The sequence below is a fragment of the Hyperolius riggenbachi genome, chromosome 5 (genome assembly GCF_040937935.1).
Source record: "Hyperolius riggenbachi isolate aHypRig1 chromosome 5, aHypRig1.pri, whole genome shotgun sequence".
Classification (NCBI taxonomy): Eukaryota; Metazoa; Chordata; class Amphibia; order Anura; family Hyperoliidae; genus Hyperolius; species Hyperolius riggenbachi.
In genome coordinates this window covers 51,359,416-51,376,565 of record NC_090650.1, presented here as the reverse complement: position 1 = coordinate 51,376,565, position 17,150 = coordinate 51,359,416, and the positions used below count along the sequence as shown (strand labels likewise).

Here is a 17,150-nt window from a genome sequence, read left to right as displayed (position 1 = left end):
ATCTTAACTCAAAAGTAGAAACAGTATATATTAGAGCAATTGCTTCATTAAAAAATAGCTTCTAAGCCTTGTATGAGGTATCCACTTTGACACTGATGTCAGGCCAGGGTTTGAACAGTCCATGCAGCTATACCAACTCGTTAGAGCAGAGTAGAATCCTTATGCCTCCATGAGCTTGACAATCCCCCCAGTCTCAAGCTGGGGTCCACAGGAGCAAAAATAGCCATGAACTTATGATAGTCAATATGATGTAATGGCAGAACCACAACTAAAACACTGGTATAGCATATGTTCATGCAGCATATGATGAGTCGGTCACATTGAAAGCAGCAGGCCTGCCAAACAAAATTCAAGCAATTGATGTGTACGTTCAGCCCAGCAGGAATTGGAGCAAAGCACATGAAGCAGGTAAAGCAAGAAGATTAGCAGCAGCACAACTTGGTCAGCGTGGCACAGCGTGCAATATGCATCAATCATAAAGTTCATGTGTGGAAAACATGCAGGTATATATGCACAGCCAAGGAGCTGTAGCTCTGTCAGGAGCAATGCCTGTGCCCAAAGGGCTCTTACTGTGTCCAGAGTGGATGGTTCTTGCCAGCTCCGAGTGAGTTCATATGCTCAGGCTGCATGGAAGAGGCAGTGCTTAGGAAAGAAGCCAATAGCTCATGAAGGCCGCGGGGGGGGGGACCGCAGCGGCGTGCTGACGGCGGAGGACGGCGTCCTCAATCGATTTCGCCGGCTCTTCCGGCTTCTTCAGGAGGCGTGTCCCTCCACATGCGACGCTGCAGCTATGTGCAAGCCGCCGACCAATCCGGCCGCAGGCACGGCGCCACCCGCCCCCACCCCAGGGCCAATGCGAGCGGGGGGGCGGGGCAGGCAGACACGACGAGCGCGCCACAAAGGCGCGCATGACGCGTCCGCCAAGCCCCGCCCCCCCGCACGCCGGCCCAGGGGAGGGGGCGGGAGGCGCCAGAAGGCAGCCGGATCCGACGGCGGCAGCACAGAGACGGCAAGCGCCCAACACACATCACCAGATAGACAGGGCAACTGCCCCAACACTTGATCTAATGGTTCAACATAAGAAATGAAAAATAAAAAATCATAAACATAATGGCATAAAAGCAAGCATTACTTAACCCTTAGATAAATAAGATAGTTCTCCGTTCAGTTATTTACTTCACAATGTGTACCCCTCCCTTGTGGTGAAAAGCATGCTATATGCATACATAATTTTGCAAAAATGCAAAATTATGGTTCCTGATTACAATTATAGACTAAATTAACTACGATTTTTCCAAAGTTTCACATCGTAATTGCGAATGTCGATGCAAAATTACGTCTATGCACGAAATTTGTGCTCATCACTAGTAATGTCTGTAAAGCTTAAAGAGAATCTGTATTGTTAAAATCGCACAAAAGTAAACATACCTGTGCGTTAGGGGACATCTCCTATTACCCTCTGGCACAATTTTGCCGCTCCCCGCCGCATTAAAAGTGGTTAAAAACAGTTTTAAAAAGTTTGTTTATAAACAAACAAAATGGCCACCAAAACAGGAAGTAGGTTGATGTACAGCATGTCCACACATAGAAAATACATCCATACACAAGCAGGCTGTATACACCCTTCCTTTTGAATCTCAAGAGATCATTTGTGTGTTTCTAGGGCCCGTTTCCACTGTAGCGTTACGAAATCGCCGGCGAATCACCGCAGGCAAATCGCATGCGGGTGCGATTCCGCATGCGTTTTTTGCCGCGATTTCGCATGCGATTTCGCATAGGTAAGGCTGTATGCGATTTTAACCATGTCACTGCCTGTGTGAATTAACATGGGTACCTATGCGAAATCGCATGCGAAATCGCGGCAAAAAACGCATGGGGAAAACGCATGCGATTTCCCTATTAAATACATTGTGTGCGATTCGCCTGCATTCCACACGCAGGCGAATTCTGAGGCCCCTACCCTGCAGATTTTTTCTGCACAGAAAAACGTGCGGGGAAACGCACAAGTGGAAACAGTCCCATCCACTTCTACTGACTGTGCGGATCCGCATGCGTTGCCCGCATGCGGATTCGCGATAGTGGAAACGGGCCCTCAGGCTGCTCTTTTCTTCCTGTAAACAGCTTTGCCCTTGTCTGAATTTCCTCAGTATGTGAAAGCCCAGCCAGCTCAGAGGACGATTTATCCAGCTTGTAAAAGATAAGAGAGCAGAAAGAAGCTGCACTAATCTAAATATCACACAGGCAGTGTGCAGGGAGGGGCCTGAAAGGGGGAGTTCATAGCAGAACCACAACACTGAAGAACTTGGCAGCCTTCCAGACACAGGCCGACAAGTCTGACAGGGGTTAGATACATTGATTTATTACAGAGACTGTGATAGCAGAAAGTGTTGCAGTAAGCCAGAACACATTAGAAAAGCTTTTGGAACTTGTAGGATGATAAAAAACAGGATGCAATTTTTTTTACGGAGTCTCTTTAAAGTGAACCTGAGGCTGTTTAAAAAAGAAGTTGGATACTTACTACTTACCTAGGTTAAGTTATAGATTGCCCAGCAAGCTCATGGTGAACCAGAACTTCTAGGAGTATGAAGGGGGCCAAAAATGACCAAAAAGCCTCCTTACTTTAATATTATGCAAAACAGAAGTTTGCCTTCTTAAAACAGAAGGTATTTGTGATTATTCAGGTTGGAGTGAGCTCTGCAGTGTCCCACAATGCATCACTGGCGAATATGCAAATCATCTCTTTGTTGTCCCTGTGAGCTAAACACACCTCCAGAACAGCTGGAATGCAATGATGTGTCAGCTTGATAATATTACAGAGCCACAATAATCCAACATGCATACAGACTGTTTCGGATTGGTTGATCCTCATCAGTACATGGCATGGATTAATATGGCTGTATGGGGTAGGACTTGAAATTTGTAATTCTGGATGTTTCCTCAATATAATCCTCCAATATCCCTCTCATTTCAGGTTCACTTTTAAAGTGAGCTAATGGCAGACTTGACACTTATTTATATTTATTTGTTTATATTTATATTTATTTTTTTATATTTATTTACTCCTGCAGGAGAAAATGAAGTGCCCTCAGAAGATGCTCTGATTCTGCAGCTGCAGCTAGCCAAAGGGCAAGAGAAGTTTGTTGAGTCACTAAAGTCGCAGCAAAAGACCATCACAGAGTTGCAGCAGAAGCTGTCAGAACAACAGAACTTGCTGGTGAGCCAGCAGCGGGAAATCCTGGAGCAGCAGAGGAGAATGTACGATCAAATGGACATGATAAAAATCCAGTACAGCATCCTGCTTGATACCGTCAAGCAGATGTCCTTTCAGAGCTTGCAGGAGGACATCCAGCAGTACTTTGAAGCCCACCTACAAGGACTACAGAACCAGGTCCGCAACCATCTGCAAAAACCCTACTCTGTCCATAAGGTGGATGTTGATGCCAAGGTTATTGATGTTGGGCTTGGAATAGACTTGCCTGATTGTGGTCCTTGTGAAAGTGATGAATTCTGCAGCCTACAGAAGACACCTCCACAGTGCGAGAAATGTACTCTGTGTCCTGCTGGATTTTTCCAGTTGTCTGACTGCAATGAGAACATCGACCGGATCTGCCAGGTGAGCTCACACCTCTGTCTTACTGGCTTCCTAATGAGATTTAGGCATAGAATAAATAATAGTTCTAAAAACAATTTCCACAGTCGTTGAGTTAGAACAGGGGTCAGGAACCTTTTTGTCTGAGAGAGCCATAAACGCCACATATTTTAAAATGTAATTCCGTGAGAGCCATACAGTATGTTTCAAACTGGGACAGTAGGGCTCACATCCCTGTTGCCATGGTGATGTGTATACAGTTCATCTGCCGGGCAGCAGAAGTGTCAGACATGTCTTCAGCTTCTCTTGTGTTTCAGCAACATCAGCAATTTCCCCGAGAGCCAGACAGGAGAAATACCGACTAACAGCTTGTACAATTAGCTAGCTGGCTTGGGGGTTGATTCACTTTGTAGGACGAGATCAAGTGAAAGGCAGCCTATTGGGCCAATCAAAGTGCGGGGATTTCGTTCTTCAAAGTCACTGGACCTGACAGGGTCCTGAGTGGGACAATTGGAGCAGCCGTTCGTTTTGGGGTAGCGCAAGTAAGTCAGTAGTGCATGCTACAGCTACACAAATTTTAGTTCTGTTGCCACACTAAGCTGCGCTGCTTGAGCAGTGTAGCTTAGTGAATCATCCTCTACTGATTTGAGTTGAGCTGAAATTTTCGTAATTTCGCATTACTATAATTACGCATGCGAAATTTGCGATTACGATGCGAAATTAGCGTAGCGAAATTGCCATTAAAATCGTAATTGAAAATACCGTAAGCGTAATTTTCAACGCGAAATTTCGCGTTTCGTTCATGCCGTAATTTCGCATTAAACGCTACCGTAATTTCGCGTTAAACCGTAACGCTCCGTATAATATAAAAAAGCCGCCGACTTTAAGGGTTAATAGCAAAGCCCCCTTAAATGCTAAGAGCCTCAAATTTGGAGAATATATTAAGGAGATAAGGAGGAATAAGAGGAAACATTTTTTTTCAAAAAGACCTTATAGTTTTTGAGAAAATCGATGTTAAAGTTTCAAAGTAAAAATGTATACATTTAAAAACCCGCCGACTTTAACGGTTAATAGCAAAGCCTGCTTAAAGTTTAGGAACACCAAATTCCTAGGGTATATTAAGGGGATCAGTGGAAATAAGAGGAAAAATTTTTTTTTCAAAAAGACCTTATAGTTTTTGAGAAAATCGATTTTTAAGTTTCAAGGGCAAAAATGTCTTTTAAATGCGGAAAATGTCAGGTTTTTTTGCACAGGTAACAATAGTGTATTATTTTCATAGATTCCCCCAAGTGGGAAGAGTTTTACTTACTTCGTTCTGAGTGTGGGAAATATAAAAAAAAAACGACGTGGGGTCCCCCCTCCCAGACCTCTTTAACCCCTTGTCCCCCATGCAGGCTGGGATAGCCAGAATGCGGAGCACCGGCCGCGTGGGGCTCCGCACCCTGACTATACCAGCCCGCATGGTCCATGGATTGGGGGGTCTCGGAAGGGGAGGGGCAGCCAAGCTTTCCCCTCCCCCTCCGAGCCCTTGTCCAATCCAAGGACAAGGGGCTCTTCTCCACCTCCGATGGGCGGTGGAGGTGGAGGCCGCGATTTCCTGGGTGGGGGGTTCATGGTGGAATCTGGGAGTCCCCTTTAAAAAGGGGTCCCCCAGATGCCCACCCCCCCTCCCAGGAGAAATGAGTATAGAGGAACTTGTACCCCTTACCCATTTCCTTTAAGAGTTAAAAGTAATTAAACACACAAACACATAGAAAAAGTATTTTAATTGAACAAAAAACATAACCACGAAAAAAGTCCTTTAATATTCTTAATTAACCATTAATACTTACCTGTCCCTTTAAATAAATGATCCCACGCAATATCCTCGGAAATGTTCTATCAGTTACAATGTAACAAAGTTATTACAATGTAACAACTTTGTTACATTGTAACTACGCCGCACCCGACGTCACTCACCGCCGCCGCCGCCACCGCGTCTGTGCTGCAGGGACCCGACAGAGCTCTGAGCTATAGCTCAGAGCTCTCGAAAGCATCTTTGTATTTGGGCTCCAAGGAGCCCCATTGGTCCTTAGCAGACCAATGGGGTTCCTTCTGATTTGAAGGAACCCCATTGGTCTGCTAAGGACCAATGGGGCTCCTTGGAGCCCAAATACAAAGATGCTTTAGAGAGCTCTGAGCTATATAGCTCAGAGCTCTGTCGGGTCCGTGCAGGACGCTAAGTCCCCGCCGGCTCCGCTGCCCTCCCCGCCTCTCCCACATGTCACCCACATGTCACCCACATGTGGGTGACATGTGGGTGACAGATGTGGGCGGGGTGGACAGCGGGAGCTGCGGGGACTTAGCGTCCTGCACGGACGCGTATGCGGCGGCTGAGCGGCGAGTGGCGTCGGGTGCGGCGTAGTTACAATGTAACAAAGTTGTTACATTGTAATAACTTTGTTACATTGTAACTGATAGAACATTTCCGAGGATATTGCGTGGGATCATTTATTTAAAGGGACAGGTAAGTATTAATGGTTAATTAAGAATATTAAAGGACTTTTTTCGTGGTTATGTTTTTTGTTCAATTAAAATACTTTTTCTATGTGTTTGTGTGTTTATTTACTTTTAACTCTTAAAGGAAATGGGTAAGGGGTACAAGTACCTCTATACTCATTTCTCCTGGGAGGGGGGGTGGGCATCTGGGGGACCCCTTTTTAAAGGGGACTCCCAGATTCCACCATGAACCCCCCACCCAGGAAATCGCGGCCTCCACCTCCACCGCCCATCGGAGGTGGAGAAGAGCCCCTTGTCCTTGGATTGGACAAGGGCTCGGAGGGGGAGGGGAAAGCTTGGCTGCCAGTGCCCTTCCGAGACCCCCCAATCCATGGACCATGCGGGCTGGTATAGTCAGGGTGCGGAGCCCCACGCGGCCGGTGCTCCGCATTCTGGCTATCCCAGCCTGCATGGGGGACAAGGGGTTAAAGAGGTCTGGGAGGGGGGACCCCACGTCGTTTTTTTTTCATATTTCCCACACTCAGAACGAAGTAAGTAAAACTCTTCCCACTTGGGGGAATCTATGAAAATAATACACTATTGTTACCTGTGCAAAAAAAACTGACATTTTCCGCATTTAAAAGACATTTTTGCCCTTGAAACTTAAAAATCGATTTTCTCAAAAACTATAAGGTCTTTTTGAAAAAAAATGTTTTCCTCTTATTCCCACTGATCCCCTTAATATACCCTAGGAATTTGGTGTTCCTAAACTTTAAGCAGGCTTTGCTATTAACCGTTAAAGTCGGCGGGTTTTTAAATGTATACATTTTTACTTTGAAACTTTAACATCGATTTTCTCAAAAACTATAAGGTCTTTTTGAAAAAAAATGTTTTCCTCTTATTCCTCCTGATCTCCTTAATATATTCTCCAAATTTGAGGCTCTTAGCATTTAAGGGGGCTTTGCTATTAACCCTTAAAGTCGGCGGCTTTTTTATATTATACGGAGCGTTACGGTTTAACGCGAAATTACGGTAGCGTTTAATGCAAAATTACGGCATGAACAAATAACCATTGTAATGCGAAAATTACGCGAAAATTACGCTTACGCGAAATTTCGCGAAATCCTTCTTCATTACGATTATGTACTTACGGCCATAATCGTAATTACACTAATTACGCGAAATTTCGCGAAATCGTAATTAGGTCATTACGCTCATCTCTATGTGAGCCAGATGTAGCCATCAAAAGAGCCACATCTGGCTCCCGAGCCGTAGGTTCCCAATCCCTACCACTGAGTTAGAATATGTGAATGAAAAAACCTTGTAGCACCTGCTGCAAGGAGGGAGGTTCTAGACAACAATACTCCGGAGTGCTATTGCCAAGGTTACAAAAGAAGATGAGCTTAAAGCGGACCTGAACTTAGAAGTCCCCTCTGCTCTAAAAGATACACAATAGCATTATAACCTTTAAAGAGAACCCGAGGTGTGTTTAAAGAATGTTATCTGCATACAGAGGCTGGATCTGCCTATACAGCCCAGCCTCTGTTGCTATCCCAAACCCCACTCAGATCCCCCTGCACTCTGCAATCCCTCATAAATCACAGCTGTGCTGTGAGGCTGTGTTTACATCTGTAGTGTCAGTCTCAGCTGCTCCCCCGCCTTCTGCATAGCTCCGGTCCCTGCCCCCGTCTCTTCCCTCCAATCAGCAGGGAGGGAAGGGATGCAGGCGGAGACCGGAGTTCTGCAGGAGGCGGGGAGAGCAGCAGACTGACACTATAGAGATAAACACAGCCAGCTCTGACAAGCTGTTTGTCAGCAGCGTGGCTGTGATTTATGAGGGATTGCAGAGTACAGGGGGACCTTAGGGGGGTTTGGGATAGCAACAGAGGCTGGGCTGTATAGGCAGATCCAGCCTCTGTATGCAGATAATATTCTTCAAACCCACCTCGGGTTCTCTTTAAACAAAAAAATATTTCTTTGTTACAGCTGATACAAATCTTACAATACATCTGCACTGTTTCTACTCCCTGATTCATGGAAGCAGACTTATTCTTCACTGTGCTTTCAAATGGGCTTATCCGCCATCTCTGCCATAGGCAGGCATGTGACACAGGGAGAGATCAGATTACAACTTGTGATTATGCACAAATGAGGGGGCATTAGACAGGCTACACTTTCTAAATACATACAGGGTGCATTTTTCTCTGTTTTCCTGCTGTCATGTGCAAGAGTTCAGGTCCACTTTAAAGAGAAACTCCGACCAAGAATTTAACTTTATCCCAATCAGTAGCTGATACCCCCTTTTACAAGTGAAATATAATGATTTTCACAAACAGACCATCAGGGGGCGCTGTATGACTGATTTTGTGCTGAAACCCCTCCCACAAGAGGCTCTGGTACCGTACGGTACTCTGGGCAAACTGCCACAATGTAACAATGTTCACAGACAGGAAATGGCTGTTTAGAGCTGTCTGCAAGGCCAGAACAGCTAGAAACAGGTACATAACCTGCCCACAGTAAAAATGTCACCATGTAATACATGTCAGAATGTGAATCTGGGAGAGGAAAGATTTTACAATGAGCAAACAGTGACTAAATCATTTCTACATAATTATGGTAAAAATGAAGCACTTTTTTTATTACATTATTTTCACTGGAGTTCCTCTTTAAGAAGGAACTGTAACCAAGGATTGAACTTTATCCCAACCCCCTTTCCTATGAGAAATCTTGAAGGGACAGTTTCCTGTCTGTGAGCCTTGTCGAATTGTGGAAAATAACAGCTGTTTCCAACTGCCAGGCAGGCAGTATCTCCCTCTGTGCATATGTATATCTTTCAAAAAACAAACTTTTAGCCTATTGCTTTGTTAATGGGTGTGGGTATAGATAATGGCAGTTGGTGAAGTTGGTGATTTTTTTCTTGTCTGCCAGTAGTAAAGATGATGATGTGCAGGCTGATTGTTGATCAAACAATATGAACACATTCATGGTGAATAAAGAAAAATGGAGACACCAAGAACCCAATATAGTGTAGTAAGTCGTTACAACAAGATAAGGAGCAATCAATAGAAAGTTATACTCACAAAGCAGGGTTACCGCAAAGCCAACCACTGTAATGGCAGGTGGGGAGATTAGACCTGACCCCACTCAGGTTAAGAAGTCGCTCTCTGTAGATTGGAAAAAAGGGGGTAACACCCCTCCACCAAGGGTGGACTAGAATATAGACTGAAAGTTTCAACAGAGACGCCAATGTAATATGAAATTGATTACAAACCGTTTAAAAAGAGGAGGTAAAGGTGGACTTACCTCCTCCAAGCAGACACCACAAATCGTTGGTTTTAAATAAACAACAATTTATTCATAACACCCCAAATTTGCAACGCGTTTCGCAGGTGTAATCCTTCTTCATCAAGCAATAAAATGGAGCAGTAACAATAGGGTTGGTATGTAATGTGAGCCAAACGCCTCTGCAAACTCCCAAAACACAGTACCCGTTATCCCCTCAGGCATGCCGGTTGGTTGAGTCTTCCGGTTGCCTGAGTTCTGGATAACGGGGACTTTGCTGTATCTGTTACTGTCACACTTGTGTTGTCTGCTACTCCTCACCAACACTCCCCTCCTCTACCTGTGGCCCTATTCCTCCTGCAGCAGTTTATATACCTGAGTCCTCATAGCTTCCATTTAGTAAAGTGGTTCTGATTGATGAACGGATGTGGTTACTGAATTCCACTTCTATTGAGAAAAACTGATGTATTTTCACTTTGGCTCTGGATGTGGTAAGGATTAATGGCAGGCATGTTTTCAGCTTGTGTAGGTAGGGTGAAAAAAAGGGGGGAACACCCTGGATAAACCCCCCAAAAAACACAGAGACACTGGGAACCCCGATGGTGCAGTAATTCACGACAATAGGAAAATGTTGTAGAGTCAATAAAATGTACTCGCAAAGGAAGGTTGCAGACGGGCAACCAACCACTGTAGGCAGGTGGAGATGCACAAACCCGACTCCATTCGGGTGACCAGCCAGGCTGGATGCGGTCGCTATCTTGGTACAAAAAGTTCTAGATAGTTGCAAAGGTAGTGTTAAGCCACCTGGCCTAATAGAATAGGTTAATTGCATATGGGCCCCTGAATGTTAGAATGTTAGAAAAGGTTAATTGCATATGGGCCCCTGAATGTTAAACTTTATTAAAAAATAAAAACCAATACTAAAAATATTTTCTAACTTGTCTTCTGTAACCATCTTTGGTCTACTGTACACTTCTATCATGTGACGTCATCTTCTGCTGGACCCTTCTACGTTCTTCCGTCCTCTGTTCTTGCATTCGTCTTTTCTTTAATGTGTATTCAGGTTTTGGTATTTTAAAAAAATATGAAGATCTGTGTTGATATTTTCTAGGACAGAGATGAATGCATGGATTCACCAAACGTCTGCGGGGAGAGGATAAAGTGCTTAAATACTCCAGGTACTTATTTTTTTAACAGACTTACTTGGTTTGAAATTTTCAAATAAAATTTAATAAAGGCCAGACTTTGCTTTCATTCACGGCCTGGCATCTCTATGCCAGTCACAGCCAGTTCAAATCACAGCCTGGCATCTCTATGCCAGTCACTGCCTGTTCCAATCACAGCCTGGCATCTCTATGCCAGTCACAGCCTAGTCCAATCACAGCCTGGCATCTATATGCCAGTCACAGCCAGTTCCAATCACAGCCTGGCATCTCTATGCCAGTCACTGCCTGTTCCAATCACAGCCTGGCATCTCTATGCCAGTCACTGCCTGTTCCAATCACAGCCTGGCATCTCTATGCCAGTCACAGCCTAGTCCAATCACAGCCTGGCATCTATATGCCAGTCACAGCCAGTTCCAATCACAGCCTGGCATCTCTATGCCAGTCACTGCCTGTTCCAATCACAGCCTGGCATCTCTATGCCAGTCACAGCCTAGTCCAATCACAGCCTGGCATCTCTATGCCAGTCACAGCCAGTTCCAATCACAGCCTGGCATCTCTATGCCAGTCACTGCCTGTTCCAATCACAGCCTGGCATCTCTATGCCAGTCACAGCCTAGTCCAATCACAGCCTGGCATCTCTATGCCAGTCACAGCCTAGTCCAATCACAGCCTGGCATCTCTATGCCAGTCACAGCCAGTTCCAATCACAGCCTGGCATCTCTATGCCAGTCACTGTCTGTTCCAATCACAGCATTGCATCTCTATGCCAGTCACTGCCTATTCCAATCACAGCCTGGCATCTCTATGCCAGTCACTGCCTGTTTCAATCACAGCCTGGCATCTCTATGCCAGTTAAAGCCTAGTCCAATCACAGCCTGGCATCTCTATGCCAGTCACAGTCTATTCCAACCACTGCCTGACATTGCTCTGCCAGTCATAGCCTGTTCCAATCACAGCCTGTCATCTCTATGCCAGTCACAGCCTATTCCAACCACTGCCTGGCATTGCTCTGCTAGTTATAGCTTATTCCCATAACTGTATGACATCTCTATGCCTTTCACGGCCTATTCCTATCACAGTCTGGCATCTCTTTCCCATTCACAGCCTGTTCCAATCACAGCCTGGCATCTCTATGCCATTTACAGTCTAGTCCAACCACTGTTTGACATTGCTGTGCCAGTCACAGCCTACTCCAATAATTGCCTGCCAGCAACATCCTATTCTATCTCTATGCCAACCACAGCCTGGTCCTATCAAGGCCTGGCATTTTACTTTTCCGCATGCTCCTCCTATTTTCATAGGTTCAGTGCCCCACTTCTGATAATGGATCCACTCTGTTTAGGGCTGTAAGCATGCCTCTGATTCAAATACAAAGCCTGATACATTAATTGTCCATTGTCCTCTTTAGGTGGTTTCAGATGTCTTGGGGTTGCTGAAAAGGATGCCGCCTTGGGACTTTGCGGAGACCAATACTTCTTTAATAAAGAACTCCAAGAATGCCAAGCCTGCTCAGAATGTGAAGAAGGTGTTGTAGCTTTTCCATGCACAGCTGATAGCGATACCATCTGCACTACGACAAGCGATACCAAGTTATCTGAATCCTGCTCTGCTATGCTGTCCATGCCCTCTGCAAAAATGGCTAACTCCCAGATTTTCCCAGGCCTCAGCTTGAGGGTCAAAGAGAAAATCCATTGTGATGTTTTTTCTCCGGAGGACAGCCATGTGGTGTTCAAACAACACGGGCTGCTGTGGATTGACCTTAATTTTGCCGTAAGACACAGCTGCAGGAATTTTTTGCAGTTGTCATTAAAACATAACAACAGTGAAGACGGGTATGAGTTAAGTGGTTCACGAATAGAGCAGCCAGATGGAAAATTCTTCCAGAGCACAAGTATAAGTGCAGCTGCAGAAGTTGAGCCAAGTCAGACCTTAACTGTGGTCCTTAAAAGCCCTAACCAGTACTGTAATCAAAGCAAGGACCTGCATGTTTATGATCTGAATACTCCACTCAGTTTATTTTGGCTGTCTCACGACACAGGTGCGGTAGCCATGACTGCTCAAATGTCTACAGCAATGCATTACCAAACGAACTACCGGCCAACATTTAGAATTATATCAGTATCTGACCCATACATGGTCAGTTTGTCTCACGATGGAAGAAGCATCAAGTTTACTGAATCTGGTGTTGTTAAATTTGTTTTCCAACAAGCTCTTTACGCAATGGGTCCAACCTGTGTGCGAGAAGGATTTACACTCATTTCCTACATCAACAGAAATGGATCGAATTCTGAACTAATGCAGGTTTTTAAGTCTGGGGTTAATTACCGAGATACATCCGTCTCTGGATCTGGTGCAGCTAAAGTCAGTTCTGGAGATGTAATAAGCTTTGAGGTCCTGTCTCCAGCACAATGCAATGTCAGATATTTTGGAGAAAACTCCGGTATCAGCATGCTAAGCCTAATCTGGATCCCAACGAGTATTTCCACCGCTATCACTGCATCAATTTCCACCACTGGATTACCCACTGGAGCCGTCAAGAATAAGTTCTTGAGCTTCAACCAAGACGTTCCTCACGACAGAATTATCCAACTTATCATCACTGGTCAGTTTGCCCATAAATATTTTAGGTTCACAGAAAATGGAGGAGTAAGTGTTTCCTTTAACCTGAAGTTAATCCACTCATGTAATGTTGTCAAGGTATCCCTGAACACAAGGATAAATGACCAAGGGCAGCCATCTATAGTCGCTCAACAGATTGGTGGTCAGATGCCAGAGGGAAGTCAGTGGACTAGTGTTTCTCTTCGCTCATCATTTGATGTGCTGAATGGCACAATGCTATCTGTGTCACTAGACTGCGTACGTGGAAGGATAAATCAAATTGCAGTTGAGAAAGGGACTAATTTATCGATCTTATGGGTTTCATCGTAGTCTTCAAAAATATGTTCCCCAAATGAGCATCTCTCCATCTCACAGTTACAAGGGAGCTGATATGAGACAAAATACATTTTCCACCATAGATGAAAAATGATAACTGACACTAAAGCTTACAGTCACCTGGGATGAAAGCAATTATTCCATATAAAGGCAATGCATTTTTAAGCATGTTTTTTTTTTATTTGCTGGGTTTAGTACTAAAAACATTTTACTTATAGGAAACATATGCACTATTCCATATATTCATTTTTAATGTATTTTTTACTTTACTGTTAAAGTTACAGAGTTCAAAATTATTGAATAATGGCCTCAGTCTCAATATTGGGTTCCTTCACTACACAACTCATTCCCCATTTACTTAGTTCCCAGAAAGAAATTGGTTTATATGTTTAAGGTTAGAATTTTATCTGAGACGCCTTTCCAAAATGCTAACTTTCCTCAGTTTCTACCATTTTTTGGGGGTAGACCAAGTTGTATATTTAGGGCTGTTGTCATGCTGTATGAATTCAGTTGTGGACAAAGTGTACATTACATTTCTGTGTACAATTCAGAATTCGGATTCCACCAACAATGGTAAACCTTCCTAATCCAGAGGCAGTAGAGCAGGCCCACAACACATGGTACTGCCACCACAATGTTTCACAGTTGGGATGGATTCCATGGATTCCTTATGCAGGAATACAGTGTTTGCAAAATACAACACTATTCATTGAAATTAACCTATTTTGGTTCCTGGACGTAGAAACTACGTCCAGGAACCATGCGCGCTACCGTGCGCTCCCGCGGCCAATCGCGAGCGTGCACGCGCGCTTCCGGCCTGCGGTTCGTTAGCCAGGCAATCAGTGAATCGGGCTATGGTGCCCGATCACTGGTTCCTCTCCCCCGCTGAAAAAGCGACAGCTTCTCTCCGAAGCTGCGCCTTTTCTGGCTGTTACCTCCTCCATGCGTCGCTCTAAGCGTGTGTTACGCTTAGAGTGACGTCATGTAAACAAACTCATGGCCGCCATCTTGTGGCCAAAAAGTAATAACCAAAAGTAAAAAAAAATTACATTTACATTTTAAACCTATTGTTTACATCCCACCCTCCCAAAACTACCCAAATAAAATGTTTAATAAAAAAAAAAAACATTACAATAAAAAAAAACATGTAAATATTTACCTAAGGGTCTAAACTTTTTAAATATCAATGTAAAGATGATATATTTCTATATATTTTTTATTTTAAACTTGTAAATAGTGATAGATGCAAAACGGAAAAAATGCACCTTTATTTCCGAATAAAATATTGTCGCCATACATTGTGATAGGGACATAATTTTAATGGTGTAATAACCGGGACATATGGGCAAATACAATACGTGACTTTTAATTATGGAGGCATGTATTATTTTAAAACTATAATGGCTGAAAACTCAGAAATAATGATTTTTTCCGTTTTTTTCTTATTCTTCCTGTTAAAATGCATTTACAGTAAAGTGGCTCTTAGCAAAATGTACCCCCCAAAGAAAGCCTATTTGGTGGCGGAAAAAACAAGATATAGTTCAGTTCATTGTGATAAGTAGTGATAAAGTTATAGGCTAATGAATGGGAGGTGAACATTTCTCAAGTGAAAACGACGGAACGCGAATGGCTTAAACACTTTATATTTTGTCTCATCCATCTTATCCATCACAAAACATTCTTCCGATCCTTCCAGATGGGATGGATTCAAGCCTGGATTTACATCACAGGAGCCTATAGGCACAGATGTCCTGGCACCCTAGACTTCACCCTCCATGAACCTATAAATCACTGTCAAACTGCACCGCAAGCGTACTAGCTGACCCAGCTGTCACTTCTCTCTTAGTTCTCTTGCACGTCATAGGTAGCTACAGGTGCCCCTTCCTATTAGGTGACCAGATCTATCCTCTGTATTAACTACCTGAAGACCGCATCACGCCAATGGGGGCATGACCGTGGCAGCAGCCCCAGCACCGCCTAATGCCAATTGGCGTCAATTCTTGGGGTCGGCTACTGCAGGAGATCTTGGGAGACTGTTAGATGGCAAAACCGCTGTCTATTTACTAGGTACAGCGCTGCGATCTGAGGCAGCGATGTACTGGGGACAGCCGTGTGACACGGCTGTCCCCCTGGGGCACAAGAGAGCGATCTGCAGTGATAGGCTGAAGCCTATCACAGCCGATCGCTGTGATAGGTTGGCCGGGGAAGGGAGGGAGGGTGGGAAGAAAAAAAAGTTTATTTATTTAAAAAGAATGACAATAAATATTTGTGAAAAAAATAAACTGGGGGGCGATCAGACCCCACCAACAGAAAGCTCTGTTGGTGGGGAGAAAAGGGAGGGGGGATCACTTGTGTGGTGTGTTGTGCGGCCCTGCAGCTTGGCCTTAAAGCTGCAGATCTCGTCAGTGTAATGCCGAGAGCAGGGTGAGTAACCTCTCATTTACACTCTCATCAGGACTCTACATAGGGAAGGTGGGAGGGAAGCACTTAGGGATGGGAGTGAGCCGTCTTTCCATCATCAGGCGCCTGTAGGCACATGCCTACAGTGCCTCATGTTAATCCGGCTCTGTATACTACACTGCAGTAAAGAAAGACCTTTTTTTTTTTACTTACAAAGTTTGCCAGTCAAACCAGAAGACTCTAACTATCAGATTTTTATTTGAGATATGTAACATCTTCACAGTTAAACAACAATAAAAAATATTTATATATTAATACAGTTATTTTAGTACTAGCCCCAGTAAATGAAACAAACAACCAAAAAGTGAGTGGCTTCTATTAAAAAAGGAAACAAGAATAGATAAGAAGAGTGATCATGCCAACATCACCACAATTTCACTACCCCAGGGTGGCTATGCTGCAAAATTGAGTTGTGAAGACTACCCACTTGAATCAAAATCTGAGAATCTACAATTTTATATCTAATGGAAAAGTGTAATTTTTGTTTCAACAGTACTGGATCTACCTATGATGTCCATGGATTGCACAGAAACCACAGAGCCAAATGAATATGTTTCTGTGTACCTAAAAAAAGACTATGAATATAATTAACTATAAAAGAATAAATAAGGGTAAATCTGACCTATTTTGCTGGTCAAATGTGATTATCTCCTTTATATGATTTTTATGGGTTTTCAATATATTTATATTTTATCAAAAATATATTTTTGTGATTTTTTTTTTTTTTACATTTTTAACAATGTTATTCTATTTGTGATGGTGGATAGAAGCTGAGGATAAGTGTACAGAGGTTGTGATGTGGCCTGCAAGATGGGTAAACTTACCTTGCATGGATGTACTGAGACTAGTGGTAAAAAATACAGTTTTTATGATCAGGAGAGTAAAAAAAAAAGGACACAGCTTATCAATAAAAGTAATGGAAATACTTAAAAGCATAATAAAGTTATGTTTAATATGCTATCTCCGAGTGTCATTTGGAATGATGATTTTAGAATTATTATTTTTTAACCGTGTAGATGGTGCCAAACAGGGCCATATACTATTAAAACGGACCCAAACCAAACATTTTTTTTATTCAAAATATTTAGTTGCACCACTCTGACACATACAAAGATAAATAAACACTCCTTCAAGCCTATGCGCATTTCAGTGCATGCATTTCACCCTTCTCTTTTCATAACTCAGGTTATGCAGGTGGCAGCCATTAGCAATTCCTCCTTTCCCGGACACCTCCTACTCCA

General features: G+C 43.6%; 1 protein-coding gene across 2 annotated transcripts in view; it reads left to right on the top strand.

Annotated features, from left to right (window-relative positions):
- LOC137518187 (uncharacterized) overlaps positions 1-15,674 on the top strand; it is a 70,789-nt gene extending 55,115 nt beyond the window's left edge. For both annotated transcript variants that reach the window (XM_068235660.1, XM_068235661.1), the window contains exons 3-5: positions 3,069-3,613; positions 10,461-10,527; positions 11,924-15,674. In XM_068235660.1, the coding sequence (XP_068091761.1) occupies positions 3,069-3,613; positions 10,461-10,527; positions 11,924-13,443 (2,132 nt within the window). In that variant the 3' untranslated portion in view covers positions 13,444-15,674. The remainder of the gene's footprint in view (positions 1-3,068; positions 3,614-10,460; positions 10,528-11,923) is intronic.
- The last annotated feature ends 1,476 nt before the right edge of the window (positions 15,675-17,150 follow it).